Here is a 20,076-nt window from a genome sequence, read left to right on the forward strand (position 1 = left end):
TTGCTGCAGAGTATTTTGTGATAAAAATCCTTCATATTTTATTTACCCGTTCCCCTAGAGATGGATACTAGGTTGCTGCACACTCTCTGTATGCAATGAACGTCCTCATAAAGCTGCCCTTATACACAGAGGTGAGCTACTCTAGGGGATTACAGGGCCATGAGGATTACTCTCACCCAACTCCTCATGGCAAGGGTGGATTGTTCTCCCGAATGAATGCACTCGTCCACACGCCCACTATATTTTCATAAATGATTTATATAGAACACACTGAGTCTCAGAGACATATGGTGAGGTACTCAAGGTCAAATAGATAGCAAGTCTCAGGATCAAGACCCAAATCTTCTAATTCAGTTCTAAGTCTTTTTCCACTGGGAAAATGTCTTTCTGAGGCAGCTTACCCTTACCCACATGGTTGTGCACAAGCACAGATGCAAAGTTTAGCTGAATTACCCCTTAAGGGGTATAATTACCCTTCACTGCCCCTCATTCGATGATTATTTATTGAATGGCAGCTACAGGAGACACTGCTGTTTTCCTTCATGAAGTCAAGGTTTTATTTCCGTTCATCATCAAAGCACCTACCAAGCAGGTATGTGCTAGGGATACACTCCTTCCTTTCCTAGAAGGAACTTACAATCAAATTTCCTCTCAGAACCACAGTCAACATTAATACAGGTAGCAGATTTTCGAGAACTTTCTGTAGTACTGTTTTCTTGCGTATGCAAGTCATGCTCTCAGAATCCCTCAAAGTTGATCATTTTAGCTGGTCCCTGTTCTCCACTTCCAGAGACTACAAACTCCCTTGAAGTTCAGGTCTCAAATATCCAAGTCAGTAAAGAAGAAAGTTACAAGGCTAGTGGCCAGTACCCAGTGTGTCGCACTGTGATTTTGTTGGGAGTACAATGCTTTATGAGCAAGTATGGCAGAACCATAAACTGGATCCATTTTAGCTGTGGTCGGTTATGCCCTTGGGTTTGAAATAATTACTTTCCTAGACATGTGGTTCCCAGATGAAATTCATGCTGTGATTTGATATTTTTAATGCAAAAAAAATTTTTTTTCTAGCAGAAATTCATCACCAGCTTGTCAAGGAATTTGATGACTAAAAATAATCTCCCCATAGAGTGCATGAATGTGGTGTGCAGACTCGGAAAGGAAGAACACACCAGGGAGTCTGTGTGAAATGGAATGACATCACCAATGAACTGGGGACCCACTTTTTGACCTGACTGGTATCAAAAGGCTGTCCCACATGTCAAAAAAATTTTGAATCTATAAAATAATAAATGATTTCAAATGCCTACTGTGGACACTAGCCTTTAGTGTGGACACTAGCCTTTAGTGTGGACACTAAATGTATTAATTCCCTAAAGGCAATTACAGAGAGTCCAGCACAAGATACTCTTAACATCTCCCTTTTGATTCTGAGATGGAATTTGCACTTGATCCATGTCTACTCTGTATACAACTAGGTGGAAGCCACTCTTCTCCCTTCAGAAAATGGTTCTCTTAGTTCCTGGGGAAAGAAACCACCCAGTTGTTTCAAAAGAAGAAGAGTACTGAAGCCGGGATTTATCCCTGGGGCATGTGAGCAGCAATGGGTAATGAAAGATGAAAGCTGAGGACACAAACAGATTTATACTGAGTCTCCATGCCCAAGGCCATTATTAAGGCTCTCGGGGCCCAGGGCCAAATTTAATCTGCAAACTTCAAACCCAGGAGTAGAAGCCAACTGGGGGCTGCCCAAGGGAGGGAACCACACAGCTATCTGCGGGAAGAGCATTCTGTGCTGGGGAGGACATTTCTGCAGCTGGAGGCAGCAGCTCGTGGTTTCGAGGAAGTGCCTTCCTGGGCATGGCGGAGGACAAGTGGCCGCAGCTATCTCACCAGGCTAGTTCTGCAATGTAGTTCTAAGAGTTGGTGCTAGAACGTTAGCCTAAAGCCCGTTTCTTCCAGCCTTTCCAATGCTTAGATGAGCTACTTAATAAATTCCTTTCTGCCTAAACTAGTGAGTATGGATTTTATCATTGAAACCAAGAACTTGGCCCAATTTTAGAATCAGTCTTAGGGTTTTCCTTTGTGCTATTTAGTGTGTTATACTGCTTTATCTGACTTATCAGTTTAAATGAAATCTTTTGACCCCCTGGCTATAAAAAATTAGGAAATATCAGCATAATTACCCTTCTCAATGTTTATTATACAACTTCCTGCTGGCCCCAAAGTCTCCAAGTTTTGGGCAGCTAGTTTTCCCAAATAATCCCTGTGGATAGTCATAATCCTAAATACCAAATCTAGACTTCTTGGTGCCCAGTAGTCTCATTATCCCCCCCACAAACAAGATGCTTGCACAGTAAGAAGGAAGAGCACTGCGGGGAGGATGAGGGATCCTTCCCCTGAAACTCAAACCTGCTCTGTGTCTAGCTGATTACCCAGGCTCTGGTATGTCTCTCCACAGGATGATGAGAAGATAGAGGACTGCTCACCTCATCTCTTCTTGCTGACCCCTGGCTTGTAGGTTTCTTCAATAAAATCTGATCTTTAAGCCATACTGCATGATGTTGACCCTATTTCACCATGTTTCTAAGCCCTGTTTCACCATGGGTGGCGACCACAAAAGGATTCACCTTACATTACACTGAAGATCATTTCTCAGGATGTAAAAACGCCATAAGTCATCAAAGAAGAGATCCATAACTGCAGCTTCGTGAATAAAAAAAAATCAATAAAGCAACGGTTACCCTAAGCAAAATCCAAAGACAAATGACAAATTGGGGGAAATATTTGCACCTCGTATCACAAAGGGCTTATTTCCTTAATATAAAGAGTTCCTGCAAATCAATAAGACCAACACCCAATAGGAAAATGGGCTAATAAAATGGATAGACAGTTTGTAGAAAAGGAAGTACAAAGGTAACACTAAGACAAGTGATTCTTAAATAAGCAAAAAGAGAAAATGTTATTTCAAAATATACTAAGACTCCATTTTGTACCTCCTAGAATGGCATAGACCAAAATGTATGATAGTCCGTGGTGTTGACAAGGATCTGGGGAAATGGGCATGCTTACTGATGGGAGTCTAAGTTGGTACAACCTCTAGGTAATGTTCAAATGATAAATGCACATACCCTTTTAACCCAAATTCCAATCTTAGAGCTTTGTTCTACAGATACACTTGCATATATACAAACTGAATTATATACATTGCAGCACTGTTTGTGACAGCAAAATATTTTAAATCACCTGAAAGCAATAAGGAGAATAAGAAACTTCATCTTTGATGAAATGGCTAAGCCGCTTTCACCATGAACCTTAATATATATGAAGGAAGGCTGTTTTCTATGGCGATCATCCAACCTGAGAAAAGAGATCCAGGCAGGGAAACTGCATACTGCAGAGCTGGCAGAACTCAGCTCAAACATAAGTGGATTCCTGAGATGCAAAACCAACAATACTTGCTTAGAACAAGAATTGCTGCAGGTCAGCTGTTGAAGTTTCCTCGGACCCTTTTGGAGACCACAGAGGGCAGGGACAGCAGGTGAGGAAAGAAGGTTACAGACCCACCATGGTGATGTCAGGTAGAGGAATGGCTGTCAGTAATGAGCTGCCCTGCAGTTGCTAACCTTCTCCTCTGAAGAGGAGGAAAGGCTAGACCAGCTCACACAAGCACACATACAAACCCCGCTGATATCATGGGGGCTCGGGGAGAGGTTTGGCACTCTGCTCTGGTCCCTTCGCCACAAGAATTTCAGCAGATAGGTCGTCTCAGCAGAGGTGTCTCAGAAGACACTATTCATATCATATTCTGTGTGAACGGCGCCCCCTGGAGAGAATACAATATGGATGCTGTCCTTTGGAAATGGGTAGTGTATCAGCCCTGCAGGAAAAAGTGCCCTTACTAAAGGTGGGAAATAATCAAAAGGGGAACAGCACAGCTCTTTACAAAAATACAAGAAAAAAGAAGGAAATCAAGAGGGAAAAATGACTAGCAGATAAAGAATAACAGCAGAAAAATCTTGCCACAAAGCCAGTGAAAATCATAACCAAACAAATCTCCATAAACTCGAGGAACTAAAGAAAAAATAACCTCTAGAAAAAAATAACCTGTATATAACAAACACTCAAAGCGGAGATACAAGGGTTCAAGGAGAAAATGACCAGATGACTGAAGCTAACAAATGAGTTAGCATTAACATTTGTTTCTTTGAGGTAGAATTTATATATAGTAAAGTCTTAGATGTATAGCTTGATGAAGTTTTAAAAAGTAACTATACCCATGCAACCACCATTCTGAAGAGGTATGGAACACTACCAACATCCTAGAAGGCTCCTCCCTGCCCTTCCCAGTCAAAGGTAATTGTTGTTTTCACCACTATCATCAACCATCAGCTAGTTTTGTCTAGTGTTGAATGTTCTACAAATGAAAACATATAGTAGGTACTCTTATACATTCTTTCACTTTACATTGTGTCTATGAGTTTCATCCACATGGTTGTGAATAGTAGTAGTTCATCCATTTGCAATGTTACATAGTATCCCATTACATGAATGTGAGGCTATTTATCCATTAATATTTAAACTGTTTCCAGTTTTTATCTACTACGAAAAGAGCTGCTATGAACACTCTTGTACTTGTCTTTTGGGGGGATATAAACATTCATTTCTATTGGGAATATACAAAGGAGTGGAATTTCTAGGTCATAAAGTACATGTATATTTAGTTTTGAATAATTAAAACGTTTTCCAAAGTGGCTGTACTAATTTAAACCAGGAATACATCCTCCACATCCTAGCCTCTACTTGATATTGTTAGTTTTTTAATTTTTGCCATTCTGGTAGAAGCACCTCATTGTAATTTTAATTTACATTTCCCTGATGACTCAAATTTAGAAACTTTTCACGTGCTTACTTCTTGTGAAGTACCCATTCAAGTCTTTGCCCATTTTTTATCAGGTTGTCTTTTTCTTATTAATATGAAGGAGTTATTTGTATATTCTGGGTAGGAGTCGTTTGTTAGATATATGTCTACAAATATTCTTCTCCCAGTCTGTATCTTGCCTTTTCACTCCATTGATGTCTTTTGATGAAAAATTCTTGATTTTAATTAGGACCAACTTGTCAATATTTTATTTTATATGTAGTGCTTTTTGCAACCTGTTTAAGAGATCATTGCCTGCAGCAAAATCATAAAAGATATTCTCCCATGTTCTTTTTAAGATTTATTGTTTTAACTTTCACATTCAGTTCTATGATCCACCTCAAATTAATGTTGGTTTATGAAGGGAGATGGGGGTCAAGGTTCATTTTTTTTCCTATGTGGGCAGCCAATTTGCCTAGCACCATTATTCAAAATAACATCTTTTCCTCCGAATTAAATTTATAACAAATCACGGAACTGTACATGTGTGGGTCTATCTCTGGACTTCTTTTCCTTGATCTATTTGTCTCTCCTAGTACCTACACCATGCTCTCTTAATTATTTTAACTTCATAAGAAATCTAATGCTTAGAAGTCTAAGTCCTTCATCTTTATTCTACTTCTTCAAGACCACCACCTTCAAGATTTCGCTAGGTTCTTAGAATTTCCAGATGAATTTTATTTAAAAAAAATTTTTTTTTAATAAATTTTATTTATTTATTTAATTTATTTATTTTAAAATAAATTTAAAATTTATTGGGTCTGTGTTGGGTCTTCGTTGCTGCACGCGGGCTTTCTCTAGCTGCAGTGAGCGGGGGCTACTCTTCATTGCGGCGCATGGGCTTCTCATTACGGTGGCTTCTCTTGTTGCAGAGCACGGGCTCTAGGCGCACAGGCTTCAGTAGTTGTGGCACGCAGGCTCACTAGTTGTGGCTCACGGGCTCTAGAGCGCAGGCTCAGTAGTTGTGGTGCACGGGCTTAGTTGCTCTGCGGCATGTGGGATCTTCCCGCACCAGGGCTTGAACCCGTGTGCCCTGCATTGGCAGGCAGATTCTTAACCACTGTGTCACCAGGGAAGCCCTCCAGATAAATTTTAGAATTGACTTGTCAGTTTAAGTTGGTGTACTTCTAACCCAAATGTTAGCGGTCAAATCTTTGTTTGATTAGTCCTTATGCCTTATATATACTTTATAATTTCACAGATAAAATATTGCATAAAAGTTAATTTTTTAAATCAATTGGAAGAATTCAGGAAAAAAGCAGGGAAAAGGCATTTGCCATCATTGAACTGAGGATAACAATAAGAGCAACAAAGAAACTAACAATGAACTCTTGAAAACCTTTAAAGAACACAGAAGAAAGGCTTGAGAAAAAAAGCAAAACAAACGAAAATGAACATTTTGAATTGTCAACAAGAACATGCCCCAATAAAGTTACTGGTCTTTAATGATAAAGAAAAAAAATACTTTGAGCATTCATGCAAAATTATCAACTAATCTTTAAAGGGAAAAAGTTTCAGATGAGCTTTAGACTTCTCCATAGTCACATTCAACAATAGAACACAGTGAGGCAATCCTTATAAAGAAAGGAGTGTGATCCAAGATTTTCATACTCAGCATATTTAATATAAACGCAACAGACAAATATTGTCAAGCATGCCAAAAGTCAGGGAATATACAACTGTCCCTTGAATAACACAGGGGTTTGGGGCACTGACCCATGTGCAGTCAAAAATCTGCATATAACTTTTGAATCCCCCCAAACTTAACTACAAATAGCCTACTGTTGACCAGAAGCCTTACTGATAACAAAATTGATTAACATATATTTTGTATGTTATATGTATTATATGCTGTATTCTTACAAAAAAGTAAGTTAGAGAAAAGAAAATGTTATTACTAAAAACATAAGGAAGACCCTGAGAAAACCATAATTCAAAAAGACATATGCACCCCAATGTTTATTACAGCACTATTTACAATAGCCAGGACATGGAAGCAACCTAAATGTCCATTGAAAGATGAACGGGTAAAGAAGATGTGGTTCATATACACAGTGGGATATTACTCAGCCATTAAAAGGAATGAAATTGGGTCATTTGTAGAGACATGGATGCACCTAGAGACAGAGTGAAGTAAGTCAGAAAGAGAAAAACAAATATCATATATTAACGCATATATGTGGAATCTAGAAAAATGGTACAGATGAACCTATCTGCAAAGCAGAACTAGAGACACTGACATAGAGAACAAACGTATGGACCCCAAGTGGGGGAAGGGGGTGGGATGAATTGGGAGACTGGGACTGACATGTATACACTGCTATGTATGGAATAGATAACTAGTAAGAGCCTGCTGTATAGCATGGGGAACTCTACTCGATGCTCTGCGGTGACCTTGATGGGAGGGAAATCCAGAAAGGAGGGGATACGTGTATACATATGGCTGATTCACTTTGCTGTACAACAGAAACTAGCATAACATTGTGAAGCAACTATACCCCAATTTAGAAAAAAAAAAAAAAAAGGAAGAGAAAATATATCTACAGTACTGTACTGTATTTATCAATACCGTAAGTTTACATCATGTTTACAAGATGAATTGTCTGTCAGTGCCTACATCAATATTGTTTTGCATGATACAAAACACTGCGATGATAGGTTGATACTGTTTTTCCAATTACAGGAGAGGCACACTATACTGTAATGTAATTCTTTTAAAGTTATAAAACAGTAAGAAAACTAACACATTATTAAGTTTATATTAAATATCACTCACCTTATGCCTAGGTAGGGATAGGATCTCCACTTCAATCCAAGTCTTGCACACAGTGTTCTACACAATGAATACTTAGGTGATGATGATGATGATGACGCAAAAATGTCTCATACAGTTCTTGCCATACAATTATTAGATTTTCACACAAAGACACTCACATACATACATAGCAGGTAAGTTTATTAACTGTACAGCATGATGACTGTTTACTATTCATTAAGTGAAAGTGGATCATCATAAAGGTCTTCATTATTTTTTTAAAAATTAATTAATTTATTTAATTTTGGCTATGTTCTTCATTGCTGCATGCGGGCTTTCTCTAGTTGTGGTGATCGGGGGCTACTCTTCGTTGTGGTGCGCGGGCTTCTCATTGAGGTGGCTGCTTCTCTTGTTGCGGAGCATGGGCTCTAGGCGTGCGGGCTTCAGTAGTTGTGGCATGAGGGCTCAGGAGTTGTGGCTCGCAGGCTCTAGAGTGCAGGCTCAGTAGTTGTGGCGCCTCGGCTTAGTTGCTCCGCGGCACGTGGGATCTTCCCGGACCAGGGCTCAAACCTATGTCCCCTGCATTGGCAGGCAGATTCTTAACCACTGTGCCACCAGGGAAGTCCAAGGTCTTCATTCCTGCCATCTTCACGTTGAGCAGCCTGAGGAAGAGGAGGAAGAGGAGGAGTTGGACTTGCTGTCTCAGGGGTGGCAGAGGTGCAAGAGGTGGAGGAGATGGAAGGGGCAGCAGGAGAGACAGACATATTCAGTGTAACTTCACAGAAAGACATCATGATTTCTGCCTGACTTTTTCCTTCTTCATTTCTCTTAAAATGTTTCTATACGGTACCAATCATTCTTCCAGCATTTGCTTTAGTTTCAGTGCCCATATCATAGAAGGGTCCATGTCATAAAAGAAGTCAAAAGCAGTCTTGAATAATCAAGATCCTTCTGCCAGATTGTCTAATGTCCATTTGTTTTCTGGCACTGCTTCTTCTACATCTTCTTCCTCATCGTCTGGCACCAGTTCCGAAGAACTCATATCCGTCAAGTCATCTTCTGCTAATTCGTCTGGTATGATGTCTATTAGATCTTAAATTTCTCCAAGACCTATATCCTGAAACCCTTCACTCCCTCCCCCAATCTTTTTTGCCGTATCCACATCTCTTTCTTGATTCCCTTGATTGGCTCTGTCATAAATCCAGTGAAGTCACACACGGCATCTGGACACAGTTTTCTCCAGCAGGAATTTATTATTTGGGGCTTGAGGGCTTTCACTGCTTTTTCTCTAACAATGATGGCATCTTCATGGTGTAATCCTACCAGACATTCATGATGTTCTCTCTACTGGGGTTCTCTTCCATAGGGTTGACAATCCTTTCCAAAGAGTATTGTGTGTAATGAGCCTTAAAGGTCTTTATGATCCCCGACCTACAAGCTAAATTAGAGATGTTGTGTTTGGGGGCAAGTAAACCACTCAAACACCTCACCTTTGGTGTTGAACTCATGGGGTTCTGGGTGGCCAGGGACATTGTCCAATATCAAAAGAACTTTAAAAGTCTTACTGGAAAGGTGCTTCCCGACTTTGATGGAACCAATCCAGAAAAAGGGTTCTTATTGTCCAGGCCTTCTTGTACAACCAAAAGACTGGCAGCTGGTGTTTATCTTTTCCCTTCAAGGCTTGGGAGAAAGCAGATTCATAGATAAAGGCAGTCCTGATCATAAACCCAACTGCATTTGCACAAAACAGTAGAGTTAGCCTATCCCTTCCAGCCTTAAATCCTGGTGCTTGCTTCTCTTCCTTACTAATAAATGCCCTTCATGGCTTTTTTTTTTTTTTTTCCAGAATAGGGCACTTTCATCTGCATTAAAAACCTGTACAGGCAGATACCCTTTCTCATCAGTGGTTTTCTTAATGATGTCTGGGAACCTGTCTGATGCCACTTGGTCAGCAGAAGCTGCTTCTCTTGTTATCTTGATGTTTTGAAAGCCAAACCTCTTTCTAAAATTATCAAACCATCCTTTGCTGGCATTAAATTCTCCAGCTTTAGATTCTTCACCTTCCTTTTGCTTTAAGATGTCAGAGCATGACCTTGCTTTTCCTTGAATTATATTAGAGTCTATAGGTATGCCTTTCTTATAGCAATCGTGCACCACATAAAACTACATCTTCAATGCCAGATAAAAAGGTATTTCGCAAAAAAGTGCAAGGTTTTCGCCCCTGCTGGTGTAGCTGCAGCAACAGCGGCTTCACGAGTTTCCTTTTCTTGTTTAAATAGCCCTTACGCTGGGTTCATTTATCTTGAAATGGCTGCAACCACAGCTGCAGACCTCAATCTACGGTACATATCAAGCAATTTAACTTTTTCTTGTAACGTCATGCCTTTTCTCTGTTTCTTGGGAGCACTTCCAGCATCAGTAGTGGCACTTCATGTGGATCCCATGTGTTATTCAAGGTTGCAGTACTGAAGTAAACACGAAGAAAAATATGTGAGATCCGCAAGAGATCACTTTTTACTACGACGTGCAATTTACTGGAGCCACCAACTGCTCATGCGGAGAAAATGTGTCACCCGGCATTTTATGTGAGCTCAGCACGATAGCAACAGGAGGTGGCTACGACATTATTACAGCGGTACAGTATGTACCACAGTTGATTTTATGCAATTATGCCTTAATACCGTATCTTTACTTTTGTTTACATTTCACTCAGCTGCGAATGGCACAGTGTTTATTTGCATAAGTTTTGATAAATTTTAACTTTTTATAATAGATTTGTTTATTTTTTTGCTAGTAAATGATAAAATGGACTAGTATCTACATAATACTTTATGCATTCATGACATACCTAACTTTTTCTTAATTTTTTTTTGATATTTCTAGGCTACACAATTCATCTGTGAGCTTGTACAATTTGTCACAAATCTCCAAAAAATTTTCCAACATATTTACTGAAAAAAATCCACGTGTGAGCGAACTCTCAGTTTGAACTCATGTTGTTCAAGGGTGAACTGTTGTTCCTTTCTGGAAGAAAGTACTACAGGACAACCTTTAGCCAACCAAGAGAGGATGGAGAATTTGGAGAGGTGCATTCATTAGATTACAGCATAACACAAAAGACAAAGAAGGCTCCTGCCCAGAAACTTATTGAAGACTCCTGACAAAAGCTGAGAGTGAAGCTTGTCAGAGGGGATCACCAGAGTAAGAAAGCCATGGCTCTGGGCTTCCCTGGTGGCGCAGTGGTTGAGAATCTGCCTGCCAATGCAGGGGACACGGGTTCAAGCCCTGGTCTGGGAATATCCCACATGCCGCGGAGCAACTAGGCCCGTGAGCCACAATTACTGAGCCTGCGCATCTGGAGCCTGTGCTCCGCAACAAGAGAGGCCGCGATAGTGAGAGGCCCGCGCACCGCGATGAAGAGTGGCCCCCGCTCGCCGCAACTGGAGAAAGCCCTCGCACAGAAACGAAGACCCAACACAGTAAAAATAAATAAATAAATAAATAGAATTTAAAAAAAGAAAAAGAAAGCCATGGCTCTGAATTGAGAGAACACAGAGCAAACTGCCTGGACTGGGCTAAACTGGAGAAGCAGCCAGACCTCAGATAGGTTTTAGGGCCAAGAGGGAAGGTGAGTGGCCCAGGAAGTGCCATAAGGCCTCAGCTAGCTGTGAGAACCAGGTCACAAGTCCTAGACCCCAGACTTGACCTGTGAAAACAAAGCAGCAAAGAGCACCCAGGCCCCCCTGAGATCAGCAAGTACCAGACAGCACGTCTGAATCACAGTCCCTCCCCGCAACACCACAGGGGAGAGACAACAGCTCCCTCCCTCTACCTATCGAGACCAGGCTTAGGAACAGCAGGAGGGCACAGAGCAATTTTATCCAGTAAGAATGAACACTAACGTATATTAAGTGCTTAGTGTGCTAAGCATGGTTGTAAGCTCTTTACATGTATTAACTCATTTAATGTCACAACTCTAAGAGGTAAATATTTTTACACCCATTTTAGAGATGCAGCAAGTGAAGCACAGAGAGGTTAAGTAGAATGCCTCGCGCCACACAGAAAGTAAGTGGTTGAGCTGAAATGTGAATACACACAGCCTGGTTCCAGAGCCCATGCTCAAACCATTACGTAAATGGGTTATTTAAATCAGTCAACAAAGATAAACCTGAATCTTTATAACTGTGGAACTGGTGAAGCAAATTATGTTATACCCCTTGAAATTTAATGTAGACATTACAAAGAAAGAGATAGCTTTATATGTGCTGGTATGTAATGATCTACAATATATATTAAGTGGAAAGAACAGAGTACAGAAAAGTTTGTTACATGCTACCTTTATAAGCAAAAGGTTTCATAGACATATATACTTGTGTCCCTATCGATACTTCTGGAAACATACTCCAGATCTCAAAATAGTTGTTACTTTTGGAGGGAGGGATGAGGAATCCAAGTGATCAGAGTTGAGGAGAAACCTGCTTTTCACGCTCTTCCCTTTCGTGCCTTTAGAATTTTATACCATGTGCATATGTTGCCTAATCAAAAACAGGTGACCTAAATAAAGAGACAAAGACAGCTGAGGGGCCTCCCAGGGACATGAGATAATAAAGGCCATTTCACCAATTTGAGTGATGCCCTCTGGCAGGGAGAAAGTTTTGCTAGCAATAACTCTACAAGTAAAAGGAGTTTCCTTCAGAAGAAAAAGAGAAAACAACATGACAAGATGTGTAACTGGGAGGTTTGACTCATGCACCCAGTTTTGATAGATTTCAGATTCCAAAGTGAGGTGTGAGGCCATGTGGGAACTTCAAAGCAGGTGCCAAGAACAGGTTAGACAAGGAACCCACACTGAGGCCCTACCGTCTTGAGAGAGGAGAGAGGAAGAACTTTGTGAGGAGGGTTCCTCTGGAGGGAGCTTTGAAACCTTCCCCTCAAAGGTAAGGGAGCTTCAGTAGGATGCCCTGGAGACCCACTCCAAACAGGGTTGCTTACAGGGGCCCATGACTGAGAAAGTTAAAGGTGACACAGGGGCTGCCCACACCCACAGCATGAGCAGGACCTCTCCTGCTGTCCAGACGTCATTTCAGTGGGTCCTGCCCTCGAGGGCAGCTTTGTGGTGTGAGGGGACATAGGTAGAAAGCAGGAGAGTGCCAAGAAGAGAGCAGGTGCAACCAACCAAAAGAAAGGGCGCTTCTCAGGTCACAGGATGGGTCAGTGAAGGCCCAGGAGCAGAATGCATGAAGGACCTAGAAAACTGCCCATGAGAGTGGGCATCACTAGGCCCGGAGAAGGGAAGCCAGCCAGTAGCCACCAGTAGGTACTTTCTTACCACTCACTTCGCTCCTTGCTCCCATGCCTGCTCCTGGCTCCTGGCTCCTGGCTCCTCACAGACAGCGTCCAGCTAGGGAGAGGCACGTGAGCAAGAGAAACTGTTTCCCCCTCTCACCTTTCCTGGATCACAGACTCTCACCTGCAACAGGCCGCAGCTGAAGTAAGGGATAAGCTTTAATTACTAGGTTGAGGTTGTGTTTGGGACTTAAAGCCACCATAAGGATTCTTATTACCTGAAAGTGAGCAGAATGTGATGCAAGTGCTGGAATCTCCACCCAGAGGGGAAGGCAAGGGCTTCCCTCCCACAGAGAGCTTTAAAAAGAGAGTAGGAAATAAAAATAAGTTGCTTCTATGGTCACAAAGTACAAGTCCTGCTTGTTCAGTGAGCTGGTTACACAAAAGGATTGGTGTGAAAGAGAAAGAATTAAAAGGCTGCCAATATGTATTACTTCTACCAATTATCCATGTTTGAAAAAAGTCATGTATAATGACAGAGTACACAAAATGTTCAATATCAATACGCAAATTAAAATCAAAGGCAGTAGATGGACCTAGAGTCTGTCATATAGAGTGAAGTCAGAAAGAGAAAAACAAATACCGTATGCTAACACATACATATGGAATCTAAAAAAAAAAAAAGGTTCTGAAGAACCTAGGGGCAGGACAGGAATAAAGACATAGACGCAGACGTAGAGAACGGACTTGAGGACATGGGGAGGGGGAAGGGTAAGCTGGGACAAAGTGAGAGAGTGGCATGGACATATATACACTACCAAATGTAAAATAGGTAGCTAGTGGGAAGCAGCCGCATAGCACAGGGAGATCAGCTCGGTGCTTTGTGACCACCTAGAGGGGTGGGATAGGGAGGGTGGGAGGGAAACGCAAGCGGGAGTAGACATGGGGATATATGTATATGTATAGCTGACTCACTTTGTTATGCAGCAGAAACTAACTCACCATTGTAAAGCAATTATACTCCAAAAAAGATGTTAAAAAAAAAAATTCTTTGCTGAAACCCTTCAGGGAGTTCAGGGTATTTTGGGGCATGAGCCACCCATCTCCTTGCATGGCCCTGCAATAAATCTTTCTCTGCTCTAAAAAAAAAAAAAAATCAAAGGCAGTGACCTTTGTACTAACCTTATACAAGCTCATAATGGATGACTTAATTATACCCTTATGTCCATCATTCCATATGTAAGAAGGCGTATTGAGTCACTCTTCTCTCCCTATTTCCATCTCCCTCTTTCTGGAGGTTCTCTCCTAAACATTCTATAAATTTATAAATCAAGTAAAGTTTTCTGTGCCCTCATTTTTAGTTCACAAGCTGTCTTCTGCAGTATTGGGGGCCAAATAACACATTTTGTTTCTCCATGCCATGTGAAAATAAAGTAATTTTTAATTTTCTTACATCCCACCTCTTCTCCATTATATCCTGAAATATAGAGATCTCTAATGAATATTATGTGTGCAGTTTGGAGATTAGATCACTGCAACTGTGAATGTATTCTTCATTTTAGTATAATGTAATATTTTTGGAAAGGTATGGCAGGAAGCACCCAGAAGTGACTTTATATTTTTCCATGTGCTTGAAATTAACTGATGGATATTCTCATGTATTAATTAGAGAGACCCAGGTCAGTTATATTATAGATAATAAAACATTTACTCTTGGGACTTCCCTGGTGGTCCAGTGGCTAAGTCTCCGCGCTCCCAATGTAAGGGGCCCGGTTTCAATCCCTGATCAGGGAGCTAGATCCCGCACGCGTGCTGCAACGAAGATCTCAAGTGCCTCAACTATTTGGCACAGCCAAATAGATAAATAAATATATTTTTTAAAATTTACCCTTAATCCTTGTAGATTGTTCAAAGACTATACAGTTAATTGCACAGACACGTGCATTTTATTTTTGTTTCTAGACAATACATCTCTGATTCCTTTGCAAAGCATGACAATCTCCTAAGCCAAAACCTAATTTTGGAAGTTTAGTTCTCCTGGAGTAGAATTTTGTATATACAGTGTGCTCCCAGTGGCTGACAAAGTTTTAAGTGTTTGTTGTGTGTGTGTGTGGGGGGGGGGGGTGCAGTTCTTATGTGATGTTTCTGTGAACATCGTTCCCCAAATTTTTGTAATTTATATACCAAACAAGGACTAATTTCTTAATATATCAAGAGTCCTTACTTGATATGAATAAGAACAACAACCCACTGTAGAAAAATGGACCAAAAAAGAAAAGGTTTGGATCATTCCCAGGAAAGGACATCTAAATGAATCTTATACAAATGATAAGCTTCGTCATAATAAGAGAAATAAAATTTTAAATGATAATGCAATACCACTTTCACCTACAGATGGATAAAGATCAAAAAGTTTGATGACACATCTGAATTGACAAGACTGTAGAAAAGCAGGTACACATACCTACACAACTTTCTCAAAAGGGCTATTTGGCAGTATCTATCAAAATGACCAAGGAAGATATGTGTTAGTCAAAACTTGCAGAACCGTATACTAAAAAGGGTAAAATTCGTTGTATATAAGTTATACCTTAATTTTTTTAATGAAAAAAGTTAATGTCAGTTGCCTCACAAGAAATCCTATATTGCCTTTAAAGAGAATGAGGGACTTCCCCGGTGGCGCAGTGGTTAAGAATCCGCCTGCCAATGCAGGGGACACAGGCTCGAGCCCTGGTCTGGGAAGATCCCACATGCAGCGGAGCAACTAAGCCCGTGCACCACAACTACTGAGCCTGCGCTCTAGAGCCTGTGCTCTGCAACAAGAGAAGCCACCGCAATGAGAAACCTGCGCAGTGCAACGAAGAGTAGCTCCGGCTCACCGCAACTAGAGAAAGCCCGTGTGCAGCAACGAAGACCCAACGCAGCCAAAATTAAATAAATAAATAAATTTAGAAAAAACAACAACAAAAAAAGAAAGAATATATTAAGTATGTAAAATGGAGGATACTAATTCAAACTCTTTTCTATATTGTATGATGAGTGGACATTATTATTTGGAGAAAAGACAGCAAAAATATTAGACATAATAAGTTATAAGTGCATTTATTCCCTAACAAGTATTTTCCATATTAATTTTTATGACATGTTCAGTATCTGAGGACACTTTTTGGTCATAAGAGATTCTGAACATTTGTATAGCTTTTGATAGCCGGTAGATCTCTTTTGATAGCAAGTGAGAAAAGATCTGATCCACATACTGGCTTAAACAAAACAGGAACTTACTTGATTATGTAACTGAACAGTCCAGGAATAGGGCTTGCTTCTACGCTGCTATCTTGGATTGAAGGCTGAAAAGTATCACCAGGGTGCCTCTCTCTCTCTCTCAGCTCTCTCTCTCTTCACAGGTCAGTTCTCACAGGGTTCCCCCTTAAGATGTCAAGTTGGCTACAGCAACTCTGAGCCTTGCATTAAACATAAAAATCTAGCAGGACAGAGAATGAATCTCTCTCCCAGAAGTCCCAGCAAAAGTATCATTACTTCTCATTGATTCTGAATCAGTCTGTCCAGGGGAATGCAATATTTGGATTGATTTAGGTCACAAGCTCTGTGCCTGAGCCAGGGGTGAAGCCGCAGCCAAAGCAACCACACTGGGGAGGCAGGGATTTCCACAGATGGGAATGAGAGTCCAGTTACCAGCAGAAGGGTGGCTGCATGGTGGGCACAGAACAGCTGTCAGTAAACAGCGGTAGCCTGAGATAATTGGTGTGCAATGGAAATCCAGTAGGAATGAGGATCTACCAAGAAAGAGAGGCACACTGAGAGAATGAGGGTGAAAATAGGAGATGTTTACAGCCATCACTTGACATTAATATTTTAAATTAAAAAGTCAGTGTTTCTGGACTTGATATGCAATTTCAAAAACAAAGAATAATTCATGTTCCTGGACTTGATGTGCAATTTCAAAACGCAAGAATAATTGCTTTATTCTCCAAAACTAAAAAAAACAAAAAACACTTCATAAAATGAGCTTTGAGAAGAAAATTTTATCCTGAGAATTACTGCAAGTAGAAGATTACTCTCATGTAAAAGCATGTCAGAAATAAAAGACAGTGCTGGGAATCAGCTACTCAGTTCTAGATGGAATGTCTAATTTGAAAATGATTTATTCTTTTCCATGTAAGGCTCTTCTATAATATGTAAACTGGAGGTGATTTGTACAACTCGTATAGTGCTAAGAGCCAGAGTAAGAAGTTTCGGTTAGAAGCAGAGTGACTTTTAAAAATAGTTTTACAGTCAGTTTCTATATTCATCAAGTACTTAATGGCAAGAAATGTAGTCCAAGAAGTTTTTCTAAGTCACTGAAGAGAATGAATAATTATCAGAGGAAGAAAAACATTTTACTAGTTTCTGAAGAGGCATTATCCTGCCTTGGCACGGGGCCGGGTGGATTTAGCGTGTATAATTTCTCCTGAGCTCCTCTGGCAAGGCTATTAGTAGCCTACCCAGCAGCTATTGCCCACTTCTTTCAGGCTTAAAAATAATAATAATAATTACATACATAAAATAAAAGCCCTATTTCGATTGGGCAATGATGTGCCCATTTTCAGAGCCTAAGCAAATCATGTCACTCTCACTTCCCTTTTGTGAGTCTAGCGATGGGCATGAGGTCAAATTCAGGCCCAAGACATTTGCTGGGAGCCTCAATGTTTCTTCCTGCTTAGGGAGACTTAAAAGAAAGAGAAAGCCCTTTTTTTTTGCTCGTCTCCTTCCTTCCTGCTTGGGACTCGGCGCTCTGAGGATACACTGTGTAGAGCAGCTGCGCCATCTGGTGGCCAGAACGGGCAGGACAAGGGAACAGCCCTTGTGCCCGAACGTCATCCAGCTGCTGACCACCCAGTCATCACCTGCTTTCACACGTTTTCTTAAGTGGCATATTATGGGTCATGTGGTTTGAGCAGTTTTAGTCGGATATTCTGTTTCTTTCAGCCAAAGTCATTCCTAAATGATATGGCTCCTCCTCAAATTTCTGACTTGGGATTGCCATAATAAATACCACACAGTTAAATTTTCCTCACAAGGTCTAAAACAAAGGACTAAATAAATAAATAAATAAAACAAAGGACTGACCTTCAAAACTTCATTCTTGACGAACCACTATTTCTTATACTGTCCTATTTATTTAAGTTTGATCCAGTGTTCGCCCTTGGAAAATAAAATTCAAGCCAGACCCTTTTTTATCATTTCCTTTGGAAAGCTATTAAATAAATTACTGAGATGACATTCCGTCACAGCTGACACCTGTCCTCCTGTTTCAAATATGACAATCAGTAAACTCTGAGGAGGAAAGTGGACAAGGAAAAACCCTCACTCAAAGCCATGCGGAAACACTGCAGACCTCCCCGACAAAGGAGCTTGAGTATAGACAGAATGACAGGACTTTGTAAAGAAAACTTAAGTATCAAACGGAATTCGACTAGATGACCTTTAAGGTTCCTCTCAGCTCTAAGATTCAAGGATTTTAATGGTCTTGGATCTCAAGCCTTTTTTTTTTCTTTTCCTTTTTCTTTTTTTTTTGGCTGCGCCACGCGTCACACATCTTGCAGAATCTTAGTTCCCAAACCAAAGGGCCCAGGTCCTAACCACTGGACCGCCAGGGAATTCCCCTAGATCTCAAATCTTAAAACTGAAAAACGTCGCTTTGTGTACGACTCTGCAAAACATTTTATTACCATCTTCTCTGCTTAAATATTTAATATATACCTGTTCTTTGCTTTCTGACTCCTTATTCCCTATCTTTAACATCATGTAACCCAAATTCTATACCACACCTCTATAAACTAAAAGTGTTCTTAGTTTACTAATGACTGAAGATTCAAACTAAATCCAACACATTTTTCTTAATCTTTTTAAAATTAGATAATTTATTAGATAATTTTTCTGCAAATGTGCAAAGAATCGCCATGTATTTTTTAGAATCCTCATTCTTGTATAAATGCCTACAAAATTAAAATTTGAATTGCTTGGTACCATTGGTATATTTGTAGCCCATATCTTTCTTGTTAGTTTTTGCATATGCCTTGCATTTTTTTCCCAGCTTTATATTGAGATACTATTGACATATAACAAGCAAGTTTAAGGTGTACAACATGATGATTTAATACATGTATATATTGCCAAATGATTACCACAATAAGGTTAGTTAACACCATCATTCCCTCACATAATTATCTTTTTTTGTGTGTGGTGAGAACATTTAAGATCCACTCTCAACAACTTTCAAGTGTATAATACAGTACCGTTAATTATAGTCACCACACTGTACATTAGATCCTCAGAACTTATTCATCTTAGAGCTGGAAGTTTGTGCCCTTCTTAATCTTTATCCTCCCTGGACTATTTTCCAACCCCTGCGTGAAATTCCCTCCTTCCTTCCATCACATTCCTGAAACTTGAGGGGTTTTTTTTTCTTTGTAACCTTTATTAAGATACAACCAAAACAACCGGGGGAACTTTTTAAAATTGCACACATCCAAACTCTAGTCCCAGAATTATGATTCAGTGGGTCAGGTGTGGGGTGCTTTGACCAAACAACCTAGGTTTTTAGGGTGCACGTTTCCCCTAATCTCTTCTCCCATCAATTGTTTTGTAAGCAGGGAAGAAATGGGAAATGGCTGTTGGTTAGGCTACCAAGTTCTGTTCAACATCACACAGTTAAATTTGGGTTTTATGCTACTGAGGAAAAAGGGTTGGCCTTGCTATTAAAAGAGACAAAGGGGAACTTCTTTGCAAATAAGAAAATATCCACTCACCAGAAGGAAAAGAATAATAAATTAAGCTTTGTTAAAAGTAATAACTTCTATTTATCAAAAGACACCATTAAGAGAATGGAAAGGTAAGCCACAGAATGGGAAATTATATTTGTACCATATATTATTGAAAAGAGGCTTGTATCTAGAATGTACAAAAAACTTACAAAGCAGTAAGAAAAACATGGACAACTCAATATTTATGAGGAATTCTGGAAACTGCCTGTGGGAGAGCCAGTTTTCAAATATTTACTGGCCCTAGAGGATGTGAAGCCATCTTAGAAAAATGTTAGCCAAGAAAGAACTTTCTA

At 40.2% G+C, this 20,076-nt stretch overlaps 2 protein-coding genes across 3 annotated transcripts in view; one reads left to right on the top strand and one right to left on the bottom strand.

The window, feature by feature from the left end:
• LOC309644095 (uncharacterized protein) overlaps positions 1 to 20,076 on the bottom strand; it is a 79,416-nt gene that overhangs the window by 25,574 nt on the left and 33,766 nt on the right. Inside the window, exons 3-6 of one of the 2 annotated variants that reach the window (XM_082427527.1) lie at positions 15,424 to 15,459; positions 13,238 to 13,316; positions 13,010 to 13,074; positions 7,695 to 10,138 (exon numbers count right to left, since the gene is read on the bottom strand). The exons of the other annotated variant lie outside the window; for it this stretch is intronic. Of the exons in view, the coding sequence (XP_082283653.1) occupies positions 10,051 to 10,138; positions 13,010 to 13,074; positions 13,238 to 13,316; positions 15,424 to 15,459 (268 nt within the window). The 3' untranslated portion in view covers positions 7,695 to 10,050. The remainder of the gene's footprint in view (positions 1 to 7,694; positions 10,139 to 13,009; positions 13,075 to 13,237; positions 13,317 to 15,423; positions 15,460 to 20,076) is intronic. 2 annotated transcript variants of the gene reach the window in all.
• Positions 12,592 to 20,076, top strand: part of ITSN2 (intersectin 2) — a gene marked incomplete at its 3' end in the record, with an annotated part of 203,066 nt that continues 195,581 nt past the window's right edge. The window contains exon 1 of the mRNA XM_082427412.1: positions 12,592 to 12,610. The remainder of the gene's footprint in view (positions 12,611 to 20,076) is intronic.

Source organism: Balaenoptera physalus (genome assembly GCF_965194825.1).
Source record: "Balaenoptera physalus genome assembly, chromosome: 15".
Lineage (NCBI taxonomy): Eukaryota > Metazoa > Chordata > Mammalia > Artiodactyla > Balaenopteridae > Balaenoptera > Balaenoptera physalus.